The sequence below is a fragment of the Neovison vison genome, chromosome 11, assembly GCF_020171115.1.
Source record: "Neovison vison isolate M4711 chromosome 11, ASM_NN_V1, whole genome shotgun sequence".
NCBI classification, from domain to species: domain Eukaryota; kingdom Metazoa; phylum Chordata; class Mammalia; order Carnivora; family Mustelidae; genus Neogale; species Neogale vison.
This window is the reverse complement of record NC_058101.1, coordinates 172,504,327-172,517,636: the sequence shown is the minus strand read 5'-3', so window position 1 is coordinate 172,517,636 and position 13,310 is coordinate 172,504,327. Positions and strand designations below refer to the sequence as shown.

Sequence of the window (13,310 nt, the reverse complement as noted above, 5' to 3'; positions counted from 1 at the left end):
GGGAGAGCTGCATGGTAGGCTCTATGTTTTGCACAAAAGAGGGTGAATAGATCCCAAGAGACTTGAAATAACTCAGAAACCCTACCATGGCCCTTGTTGGAAATCCACGTGGCAGCAACCCCCTTACAGAAGGAGGACAGGTCAGTGGGCTGCCCTTCTCCACAGCCTCCTTCTGGAAAACGCCTACACATTCTCTAAGATGCAACTTAATAGCATGAAGCTTTCTGACTTCCCCCTGAGCAGTAAGTCAAGGTTCCTCTGCACCTGCTGAGCACCTGTTCCCACCTCCACCTGAGACTCCCCTGGTCTATCCAGGGCCCCCCGCCCCAACCATGTACTATCCACAGCTCCATTGGAGTACTCACAGAACATTCTATTGTCTCTCCCTGCCCCACATCCTTGTGATCTCCTAGAGGCCAACCACCACATCTTATTTTCACACTCTCAGCACCTGCCACTTACAAGATGCCCAGAAAAGGTCTAATGAGTAATTCTGTCTTATAATCAGGCCAGAAACGTTCCTCTCTGGGACGCTTCTATGCAGCCATTGCCTCGAGTCTGATCACTTATGGACAGGGACAAGGGATGCATTTCAGGTTTTTCTGAAGCACTACTAACTTTGTTTATACATCTGTAGCACCTGTGTCCAGAGTCTGGAAAATGTGTTTAAAAACCAAATGGAAGGTAACCAAATAATAGTAGCATACAGAGACCTTCACGTCTGCCTGGCGCTCCTCAAATGGCGCCTTACTTCACTTATTCCTTAAAGCAGCCTGACAAACAAGCACTATTCCTTCTCTCAAATCTCAGATGAGCAAAACCTGCACCAGAGAGAGTTCCTAATGTGCTGCAGGTCATGTGGTTAGGCCAGGGGACGCACTGGTCTTGCACCCGGGCAGTCTCAGAGTCCAGGCTCTCACCCAACTAGAATACTCCCCTGAGCTAGCAGTTCACATTGCTCAACATGTTTTCATGGGTTATTTCACTTAATTCCCAAACAACTCAAAACAAACAGAACTGGTATTATTACCATCGCCATACAAAAGGGGAAGCGGAAGGAGAGCAGGTATATGACCAGGGTATAGGATTAGTTAGTGATGGTTTCAGGTCTCTTGTCTATCACTCAAGTATTTTGCTTTTTAAACCCCCCCCCCCCGAGCTCATGAAATTTTCCTGAAATTGGCTGAAAATAAACTATGAATATTTATTTCACAAAGAGGTATTCATTTCTAAGCTGGGCAACATAGAGTCGGGGGGCACTGGGGGAGAAAGAGAATCCCCAAGCATACTCCCAGTTGAGTGCAGAGCCTGATGCAGGGCTTGATTCTAGGACCCCAAGATCATGACATGAGCTGAGATCACGACCTGAGATGAGATCAAGAGCTGGATGCTCGACCAACTGAGCCACTCAGGTGCCCCTGACCCAAGCAACGTAAAGAAGATGCATTTATCGTGAAGACTTACGTACAGTCACTTGGGTGTAGAATTGAGGCATTAGTGACTCTGCCACCTTCCCTAAGCTCAGGATTCCTGTTGCCAGAGACTGAAAAGGCCCAGAGCACGGCAGGCTTTAGCATTCCCCTTGACCCACTTCGGGTCTGCTGAGAGCTGCCTCAGGGCTATCCTTCCAGAGCTCTGCCAAGGAACTCTTATTCCTCCTTTTGTCACCTGTCCTGATTCTCTGCTTCTTGGGCTGCCCAGAATACCCTGAAGGGAGGAGATGGCACCAAGATAACTTTCATGGAGGAACTCATCTCTGCTGTTAAGGTGACCTCAAAGTCCCACACTGCAAAGTGCCTAGATTAGGGGTGAATAAAAGAAAAAACTGAGTTTCAGAAGAACTTCTTCCCACGTAGCAACCATGCCAAATGCAAACTGCACACGTTATCCATAGGACGTCTCAAACTTGGACAAGAGCTCTATATTTTCGCACTGTAGCTCCCTTCTACTTTATACTTTCTTTAACCTGGTCAGTATGTAAAGGAAGTACTTTTGAAGGGGTCCTGGGATCGGCCTAGATCCTCTATCTAGAGGGACATACACTGTGATCCCAAGCTTTCAGCCTTCAGGTTTCAGGCCCCTTGGGATAAGGAAGACTAGAGCTCTCAAAATATTATTCTTAATGTTTCCATAATAATTCAAGAATTAAAATCACATCATTTGTTCTTTCTTCATTACCATAATGGCTAATACTTATTAATTAGGGCTTCCTTTGTGTCACATTCAGCGCTAAGTACTTCACATATAGTAACTCGTGAATCTTTCAAATGACTCTGTGAGACAGGTGATGTCGGTGTCTGCATGATACAGATGAGAGACAGAAATTCAGAACTCACGTGACCTGCCTAAGGCCACACAGCTTGTTGGTGGAGGCTGGGATCTGGCCCCAGAGACGTGCTCTTAACCACTATACTCTACTGCCTCCTTTGCCAACATAAAGGAGTGTCCAAATTTTATAATCAGACCATGCAATGACAAAGAAAACTCTGGTGATGAAAGCACAGATTAAAAGTTCTTCTCTAAATATCAAAATCCCTCTTTCCATAAAAAATCTGAAGTCGACCCCCCAAAGCAGGTCACTCTCTTTGTCCCTCACCCACCCAGGCTCCCCTTCCCTTGCCTGCAAGGTCCTTCTAGGTCTCTCCAAGAACACAGTGTAAACGACAAGACTCGAGCCCAGGGCATCAGTAATGGCAATCATGGGGCTCCCGGGCACATGTGGGCCATGACACTCAGTGACTGGCAGCATTAGGGGGAAGACTCAAGTGCATCCACTGAAAAACTCAAGTAAGCAAGGCCTTTGGGGTTAATGGACTATTCCCAACATTAGTGGAAATACATACATTTTTGCAGCCAGTTTGCTGCACTGGGTAGTTTATTGGAAAAGTCAGAGTCTTCAAAAAAACCCCCACAATAATGCATGGTATGTGCTGCAGAAACACTAGCTCTTCTCAAGATTGAATAGATGGACATAGCTTTACCCTCTTTATGTTTCCTCTTCAGTTACTCTGGCCATCTGAACTAATACTAGGCAGTCAGATGGGAGAACTCCAGAGAATAATTCAAAGTGCTTTGATGCTTAGTGTCGATGAAGGCTTCATGCCAAAATGCAGGTGAAGTCCTAGGGCTTGGGGCTAATGCTGGGCTAGTCCCTCTTTAGGGTGGGACAGTGACTGCCAGGGGAGGCACTTGTGGTCCTTCCCTGCCACACGCAGATATGACAGATTCTTGCTGCTGGCCACAGCCCACCCCACTCTACCAAGTATATGAATCATATATGTCAATGAGACAGGATGTGCTTAGTAAAGATGGAAGCTTGAAAGTCTCTCTGGGAGAGGGGGGCAGAAGTCTAATGGCCCCACAATGAAGAAATCACCGCTTCTCAGCAAAATAGTTGAAGGGCACATTGTCACTTATGAGTGCTGATTCCCAGGTTCATTAAGGTTTTAGCCTGAAAGAAATCTTGGGTGGGCTCCTTGAGACTGTCTGTGGGATCCCTCCCACTGTGGGCACGCAGCCTCAGGGACTGCGGGGCAGGGGCTGTGGGTGGGCACACGCCTGAGGAGTGGGACACAGGATTCTACCAGGAGGCTCGGCTCTGGGGACCTGGAGTCCCAGGGAACAGCTGCAGACAGAGAAATGGATGGGACTTGCTCTCCAAGCAGAAGGGAACTTGGGAGGCATGTGTCAAAAATGGAAGCAATCAAAATAGCTGCAATGTGAACTGTACTGAAATCCCACAGATGTGAAAGGGATTTGCGTTTTAAGTAGCTTAAAATATTGGAACTAAAGCATTGAGAGGCAGGTTCAATTATAAACCATGACAGCAAAAGACATCCACAAGAAACCGGTCAGGATGGAAACATCTCACCAGCGGGCTAATTATATCCATATTTGAATAAGGACGTGTGCGTTGCATTTCAGAGGCATAATGATCAGCTCTTGATGCGTAAGCAGATATATGAATTCTCTAACAGAAGCAGTCAGAAAATTCCTAAATCAGAAATTTGTTTATACACTTATTGTCAGCCTTCCCCTACCTTCCTACTCCCAGGCCCTGCTGAATTCTGAGCTCCTGAACACTGTCGCATATTAACAGGAGACGGGATATGCCAACGGAGAGAATGAAGAGAGGAGTCTGGGGGTTTCTGAACAGACTTTCAAACTTCAGTTTTATTTATTTGTTGACCCTCTCTTTGAAGAGGAGTTAGTGAGTATAGCTAATTATGTATCCACACACTTTGGATACTTAGAATCAGAAATCAGAATAAATAAAATGACTTTGCAGAACCCAGGAGGGCTCTCCAACACTAATCTCCAACTTTATAAACATTCTAGACCATAGTGTGTGTCTTAAAGACTGCTATAATGTGGTGACCAGATGCAAGAAGAAAATGAATAAAAACAAGGACTGTATTTCAGGGTCAAGACAGTCCGACAGGATGAGAGGAGGGTGATAAAGAGGAAATAAAACCAAACAGAGCGTATAACAGTATTCAGAAGATTTTTTTTTTTAAGATTTTATCTATTTATTTGGTAGACAGAGATCACAAGTAGGCAGAGAGGCAGGCAGAGAAAGAGAGGAGGAAGCAGGCTCTCCACTGAGCGGAGACTCCGACTCAGGCCTTGATCCCAGGACCCTGAGATCATGACCCGAGCCGAAGGCAGAGGCTTAACCCACACCCACCCAGGTGTGCCCCCAGAAGATTTTAAATCTAGAAAATAAAATGTTATTTTAGCAAATCTAGGAGTCATTCCCATCTTGCCACACCTTTCCTCCCAACCCCATGCTCAACCTCAACTGGCAATATTCTGCTCAACTTTTCCAAGCAACTTTACTCCCTGTTTTGCCAGTTGTCCTTCTGTCCTTCCAAATTCCTGTTGCCTTCTGGGGAGACCTCCTGGGTTCTGGGATTTTTAAGGACAGACCCTAAATAAATACTTATCAAATCACATAGGACAGTTTAGTAGTAATTAAGATCTATTTTACTGAAATCCTGCTTATCCCTCATATATGATGCTGTTACAGCAATATTTTGTGGCAAGATTAGGATTATAATGAAGAGAAAGGCAGAGAGAACAGGAATGGCACATTTACTTTTAAGCTCTTCAGTTCTGGTTGGCCATGATAACAGAAACACTACGTGTCAGGCACTGTTCTAAGTATGTTACATTATTAGATGATACACTTAAAAAAAAACACTACTCTACAGTGTAGATATTATTAAGCCCATTTTAAAGAGGAAAAGAACATAACTCAAACCTAGGTGATCTGGTCTTGGAGTCTTCTGCCAAGCCTACACTATACAGTTGACCCTCAAACAACACAGGTTTGAACTGCATACGTCCACTTATATGTGGATTTTTTTCAATAAATGTGGTACTATAAATGTATTTTCTCTCTCTTATGAATTTCTTAATAATGTTTTCTTTTCTCTATTAAAAGATTACAGTATATAATAGATATAACATACAAGATATCCATTAATCAACTGTTTATATGATCAGTAAGTCTTTGGTCAACAGTAGTCAGTTCATAGTTAAGTTTCTGGGAAGTCCAGATTTATCTGTGGGTTTTCAACTGTGCAAGGGGTTGGCACCCCAACCCCTGCATTGTTCAAGGGCCAACTGTACTATCTTTCCAAGCTAAGAGCTAAGAAAACTGTGCTTATTGGACTTCGCATTTTTTAAAATTCAGCTTGAGATATAATTTATATACAATAAAATTCACCAATTTTAAGTACGCAATTGATTGATTTTGACAAATGTATATAGTTAGGTAACCATTACCACAAAAAATATAGATTCCACTTCTATTACTCTAAACTCTCCCAGCCTTGGGGCATTGCATTGTATGGGAATGGGGCAAAACTTATGCTGAATGAAGTTTCATTGACACTTTTACTTCACCACTGGCTGTGAGATTTAGTGAACTCACTCATGTACTGGAGTAACAAATCTCTGCGGTATTACTGTTCACTGATTCAAATTTCCAACTTATATAAAAAGCATGGGTGTTCCCACTTGTATTAGTGCTCAGATATGCTGGGACTTAGAAGTTAAGTAGATCTGGCTCTGAATATTGCCACTGATGGTAGAAGCCTGAAAAGAACTTAACATCTTAGTTCCTAGGTTCTTACTCTATAAAGTGGGAATAAAATTTACTTCCTTTAAAGTGCTCATGTAATACTTGGAACATATTAGACCCTCAAAAAATTACAGCTCCAACAGAATATAATCTGTATCTTATAACATACTGCATCACAGGTAAAACAAATGAGCCAAAGAAAAATCTAGATGACATAATGTTGGGAGAAAACTCAAGCTGCAGAAAAATACCTATAACATGATACCATGTAAATATTAAACACAATATTGCATGTTTTATAGAAGCATATATATGTGTATAAATATATGTTTTATATATATCTTAATATAGTTTATAAAAATGCACACACATATACATATATAAAAATATGGATGAAAAGGATAACTTCAAAGAGTGATTTACCTATTGGAGAGAAGTAAATAAATAGAGTCACTAAGGGAGTAAAAGAGAGGGCCTTTATTCTCTCAGGCTTTATTTCTTAGTAAGAGAAACAGATATGAGATAAATATGGCTTTTAACATTCATTGTATCCTAGAAAGTAGATACAACATTTATTATATCATTGGTGTTACTTACAGTTTTCTTTTTTTGTTTGAAATATTTCCTAATTAAAAAAAAGTAATTTTTGAATGAGGGAAGGGAGAAAAATTCTCTGCAATATGGGTGGGCCTCATCCAATCAGTTGAAGGCATCAAAAGAGCAAAGACCTTCCCTGAGCAAGAAGGGATTCTGCCAGTGGACTTTGGACTTAAGCTGCCAGTTTTCCCTGAGTCTCCAGCCTGTTAGTCTGCCCAGCAGATTTGGGGAGCCCACCAAGCCTCCAAACAGGTGAGCCAGCTCCTTAAGACGTTGGCCACAGAGGGATCTTCAGGAAGAACAACTGCAAAGGCCCTAGAAAAGGGGTGAGTGTGGTGTGTCAGGGACAGACAGGAAACATGTGGTGGAAAGTCATGATCAAGGCAGGTTTCTGTGAGGACCGCGGTTTGAGATGGAGCTGGAGTGATATTCAGATCAAGCGTGAAAGTTGAGACCTGATGGCCTCTGTGAGAAGAGCTTGCTGAGAGAGGAGCAGAAGTGGGGAGACTACATATCTACATGTGCTTGAGATCAAGATGCTCACAAAGTAGAGTTTAGTACTGCATTTCTGGATCTCTCTTGCACTTGGGATTTTCCAAGTTCTTATATCTAGGAGATCAGAGGCAATACCCTACTTTACTGCCCATGGCCAGATATCTGCCTCATCATGACGCTGAGTGGGAAAGGAAACCTGAGACAAAGATGTGGGGCCTCTGCTCCTCTTTGCCATCGCACTGAGTATTAGTGCTCCCTGGGGTCTTGTCCTTGGTCTTCTCTTACCTTTCTTTTCAATTCACTCGGGAAAATGTCATCGCCCCTCCCCTGCTTTTCATTGTGTGCTGAGGACTCCGATCCATTATAGCTAGCACTGATCTGTTAATCCAATTACCAAATGAATATTTTCACATGACTGCCCCAAAGACATTTCAACCTCATCATATCCCAAATAAATTCATTTTCACCCCTCTCTTTTAATCCTGGTAATCTCCTGATCCTCCTGTATTCCTTCTCCCAACTGAGAACATGAGTTTCCACGCAGCTCCACAAGCCAGAGATCCACTGGTCTTCGTTTCCCTGTCCTCTCCTATCCACTTCCATCCTGTCTAAAGCTAACAAAAAGAAAAGGGCCAAAGGGGGCGCCTGGGTGGCTCAGTGGGTTAAGCCGCTGCCTTCGGCTCAGGTCATGGTCTCAGGGTCCTGGGATCGAGTCCCGCATCGGGCTCTCTGCTCAGCAGGGAGCCTGCTTCCCTCTCTCTCTCTGCCTGCCTACCTCTCCGACTGCTTGTGATTTCTCTCTGTCAAATAAATAAATAAAATCTTAAAAAAAAAAAAAAAAAAAGAAAAGGGCCAAAGTGTGAACTTCTATGGGGAAAAATAAGCTGACCAAAACAGTAATATAAGAAAGGCAACTTATAGAGTGTATGATAACAAAAGGAAGATGGTAAACCAGTACAGGAGAGCTACCATCCCATTATTTCAAACAGGGCTCATGATCAATAAACAATTATATTTCAAAAATATAAGATATGATCCATCTTCTCTTTATCATAGAAACGTGAAATTTTGTCTTCTTAAAACAGAAGACTATGGCTTACATTGAGGACATAACTGTGTATTATTTCATTATATTTTATCATATTATTTATTTTGCTTATGACTATGATAAATATCTATATAAGTGAAATTAAATGCATAACAATAGCAACTAATAAGTTATTTATATAAAACTCAAAAACTTATTTTTTTAACCAAAGCTCCAACTGGATTTTTAGTCCCACTTTATCTTCCTAGCTTTTAGCAACTGTTTCAAGTGGAATTGCCTGTTAAAGTACCACGATTTTTAAACATTAACCAACACTTTCAATTTCTTATTTCCTGTTATAAAATGAACTACCACCCTTGTAATCAGGAATGACACCATCTGCCCAATTACACAGAAACTATAAAGTACTGATTTCATCAGTGCTTATCTTAAAAAGAAAAAAAAAAGGCAACATGAAACACTCATCTCTTGATACTGATGTCACTATTTCTTCCAATGTCTTATGAACAGAATGGAAAGGAAGTAGACTTATGACCCAGTCCTAAGAGGGAGAGGAGCTCCTCAGGGAGTGGACAATTACTAAAGCCTGAATCACCAAAGAATATGTGTTTTCCAAGGAAAGCTAGATGGTGCCATAATGATCTGACTGTGAAAGCAGCCCTTTAGCAGAAGGCCTACAAAAAAGAAATTTTTTTATTTATATTTTTAAATGTTTAAATTTTTTTAAAAGATTTTATTTATTTGATAGAGATCACAAGTAGGCAGAGAGGCAGGCAGAGAGAGAGGGAGAAGCAGGCTCCCTGCTGAGCAGAGAGCCTGATGTAGGACTCGATCCCAGAACTCTGAGATCATGACCTAAGCCAAAGGCAGAGGCTTTAACCACTGAGCCACCCAGGCGCCCCTAATGTTTTTCTTTTTAGAAGTTCACCATGTTATTTGTTTGGGACCCTATTTTTGTGGCTATGTTTGTGTGTGACATGATTCTAATTAAAAGAGAGAAGCCTTCGGGGCACCTGGGTGGCTCAGTTGGTTAAGCATCTGCCTTCAGCTCCAGTCATGATCCCAGGGCGATTCAGACTGGCCTTGAGCCTTACACTGGGCTCCCTGCTCAGCAGGGAGTCTGCTCCTCCCTCTGCCCCTCCCCCCTGCTCGTGCTCGTGCACTGTCTCTCTCTCTCTTAAATGAAATCTTTAAAAAATTTTTAAAAATAAAAAAGACTTCAACATGATTCAAACCAAGGTTTAGTCCTTTAGGACAAGCGTGCTCTGTGAGAGAACCTTATTTTTTTTAGCGCTTCTGTTGTACATAGAGGCAATTAATCCAGTTCCACCACTGACCCTAAAGAAGCCAACTGAGGCAAGAAACCACTTCTTTCCCTGAAGTCCAAGAAACTGAGAGGACAGTGAAATATGTGCTAGCTAGACAGAAGGCTTGAATTAATCAAGTTTCTAGGGTCAAATTAAGAAATGGTTTATTAGGTAATATCTGCTTTGGTCTAACAAATCCACCTGGCAGCTTCAACTACTTAATGGAAACACAGATCAAAGTAACAGAATTTTTAGGTTAAAGATCATAAAGTTCAACTCCTTCATTAAATAGGTGAGGAAAATGAGGCTCAGATAACTTGACTTGTTATAGAGAAAGGGTTTGCTCAGTCACTCAACTGTTAATGGAGAGCTGCCCATCTGACTGCTACACCAGTGCCCTGCCCACCACACCCAAGGGCATACTGGACTCTCCCCACTGTGCACGGTGGATGAAAGGCATTGCCATTTGAAGGAAATCACAGTCCAGTGCCCTAGGGTAGGCGAGCAGGAGCCATCGCTTTCCCTGCCCACGCAGCGGTGTTTTATTTGTGGTGACAAATGAACGCTCACGGCACCTGCAGAGAACCCAACTGCTGACTGTTTTCTAAATCCATCATGAGCCTGCAACTCATGAGAAACCTTTGAAAAACTGCTGTGTGAAAATAATTTCAAAGACTCTTCTTGGACAGCACAAATAAAAGGAAGCCTTTATTCCTTCTGCCCTCCTGGTGGATTAACAGATGAACACAGCCTCATCTGTCGTCTGATGAGGCTCCATCGAGGGCAGCTGTGTACTCACCGTGGAACCAGGGAGCTATGGTGTCTGAGGTTGTCTGGTAGCCTGCTCGCAGTGGTAGCTGCTCCTCTTTAAACCACCGAATGATGTCCTCCTGGGCAGAGTTGGACGCTGTCCTCGTCACTCCCTGGTTTCTGAGATTTAGAGAATAGTTCCTCAAGTTAGATTGAACTAACTTGAAAACAATGCCTTCGAAAATCATATATATCCTGTATATATAAATCATGTATAAAGGGAGAGAGAATTATTTATACCTGGAGATCTAATTACATGGGCTGAGCTAATGGGAAGTTGGACCCCTAATTACTGCCATTATATACCTAACTCCTCAAGGGTTAATCAAAAAAATAGGAAGGAACATAAATCTGTCACTTGTCCTTCCAGTCCTTTAGGGCTAGTCACGGATATGAGCTTCTGCTGTGTTAATACAAAGATTTTAATTCATTTTTAATATGAACAAAAGCTCCATTAACTTCCAATTAAAATTTGAGAAAATAAGCATTAAAAAGTGAAATACATGGGAGGTTGGGGTACCAGGTGGTGGGTATTATAGAGGCCACGGCTTGCATGGAGCACTGGGTGTGGTGAAAAAATAATGAATACTGTTTTTCTGAAAATAAATAAATTGGGAAAAAAAACAAAAAACAAAACAAAACAAAAAAAACAAAAACAAACAAACAAACAAAAAAGTGAAATACACCCCCAACACTATTTTACTTGGAAGCATGTTTTTGCAAACAAAACAAATGCAATAAAAAAAAAAATCTCTTTCCTAACATTTTCAGTATTAAATTTTTTCTTCTTTTTGTTTCCAACATCCCTGACTTGCTTTCTTCTCTCCCATACTTTGAAGAGGATTGGTTCTGCTAAAGACAGTCTCAGAAATATGAAGTCAAAGAAAGAAGAGTGTTTGAAGATCGATAAGAAAAAGATACAAGCGGTAGAATCATTTTGAAATACATTCAGTCACAGAACTAAAGTTCTGGGATGTAAGTTGATTTCCACTACAAAAAGTAACACTGCAATGTAATAAACACATTTCCAAGTCTCACACAATAACCCACTAATTTTGAGCAGAACTCAGTATAAAGACAAGGATGAGTTTGGATGAACTGCCAGGACGCCTGTCATGTAAATTAACTTATGACCCTGTGTTCTATGGTAACATGTCCTCACGAGTTACATGTGACATGTATGCCAGATGTACATGTTAAGTATGTACTATTCATGTGCATGCATACATAGAATTTTGGAGAAGATTGACTATAATATTTGACTTTCTTGGGAATCAGATCCTATACACACACGAGATTATATGACGAGTGCTCTTACTAGCTTTCAAATTAGGTTCTTTTTCTTTGGAAAGTCTTTGGAGGTTAAGCAAAAACTCTAAGGACAGCCAGTCTCTGTCTTTTCTTGGGCTGGCTCCAAGCTGACCTTGGTCATACACTGTTGTCCCAGAGCAAAAACCATCCAGTCTGGCTGCCTCACAAGAAGCATTTCATGCAAGTGTGTTACGTTGGAAAAACTTAGCTCACAGCTCGAAACAAAAATTGCCCTTCTTAAGGCCACCTCCACATACACCGCACACTAAAAATAGTGTGGGACAGGGCATGTTACACGTCATAGTCACCCCCTTGGAACAGCCTGGAGAACAGGGGCAGGTACACAAACAGCCCTGCTGGGTATCTGGGGGGCCAATGCACAGGCCAGCTCAGGCACTGAAGAGGACCCTGGGCAGGAGCTCACACCTTTGTGATGTGTTCACAAAACTGCGAGGATACCTGTTTCTGATTACTTTTCTTAGGTTTTTGTCTGTAAGAAAATCATTCCCCAAACTGTCACTTTATAGAACATGAACTTTTAGTTCTGGCCCCCACATCCCAAAATGGAAGCTTTCAGTTGAGTAAGTAGAAATAATTATAGTAAAGGAAAAGGTCCACCTTCCTGTTTCCTCTGAGGTCATAATCCCCATTAGGAAAGGCCTTGAAGATCAGTAGTGACTCCAAGCAAAGAAAGATTGGTTTGCTTTCTATTTCTCCGTACGTGTAACAGAGAAGTATTTTTGGTTTTCATTTCAGAAGGCAAGGCTTCTGTTTTGTTTAATGACTATTTGATTCTTCTGGTATATTTTACATAATGTCTTCCTACATATTAGAATATGAAAAAATCCTAATATCCAGGAGAAAATAATTTTATGAACAGTTAACTAACATAAGGGTAAGGGGGTTTCTGCTACGATACCATCATATTTCTCTTCAGGGAGTTTACAAAGCAAACTGTTCTACCTAAGTTCCTATAGCTGACAAGGCAAAGGCACCATCATGACCAAAAAAGTGTTCATTCAAAGAAAGAACAGTTCCAGACTCAACATATGAACTTGGCTCTGTGTCCCAGAATGAGGATTGCCATCAAATCTTCAATCCTGAGCAATGAAAACACAACTCTATGATGCTGTCAAAGTCAGCAAGCCCTTAGGTTCCTCCTCTGATATCGTTTCGGACTAACAGCGATACTAAGCGCTGATGAGACCCCCTGCCTCTCTCTGCTCCTCCCCTCGCCGGCCCGCTTACCACCACGAGGTGGGGTCGGGGTTGGATGCATTAGCGGCGCAGGAAGGCACTGAACTCGATGCACACCTTCTCTAAGTTACTGGGAATCTTATTATAACAAACTGTGGATATTTTATAGATAAGAAGAGGATGAATCCAGACCAGGTGTCTCCAGAAGACAGGCTGAGGTGAGGCAGAACTGAATTACCAGGCAACCAGCCGGTCTTCCCCTCCCAACGGCCCTCACACTATTTGTCTTTTTTTTTTTTTTTAAAGATTTTATTTATTTATTTGACAGAGAGAGAGAGATCACAAGCAGGCGGAGAGTCAGGCAGAGAGAGAGAGAGAGAAGCAGGCTCCCGCCAAGCAAAGAGCCCGATGCGGGGCTCGATCCCAGGACACTGAGATCATGACCTGAGCTGAAGGC

At 42.1% G+C, this 13,310-nt stretch overlaps 1 protein-coding gene across 5 annotated transcripts in view; it reads right to left on the bottom strand.

Annotated features, from left to right (window-relative positions):
* Window positions 1–13,310, bottom strand: part of SH2D4A (SH2 domain containing 4A) — a 60,228-nt gene that overhangs the window by 6,733 nt on the left and 40,185 nt on the right. For all 5 annotated transcript variants that reach the window (XM_044225264.1, XM_044225265.1, XM_044225266.1 and 2 more), the window contains one exon: window positions 10,335–10,465. In XM_044225264.1, coding sequence (XP_044081199.1) covers window positions 10,335–10,465 — 131 coding nt within the window. The remainder of the gene's footprint in view (window positions 1–10,334; window positions 10,466–13,310) is intronic.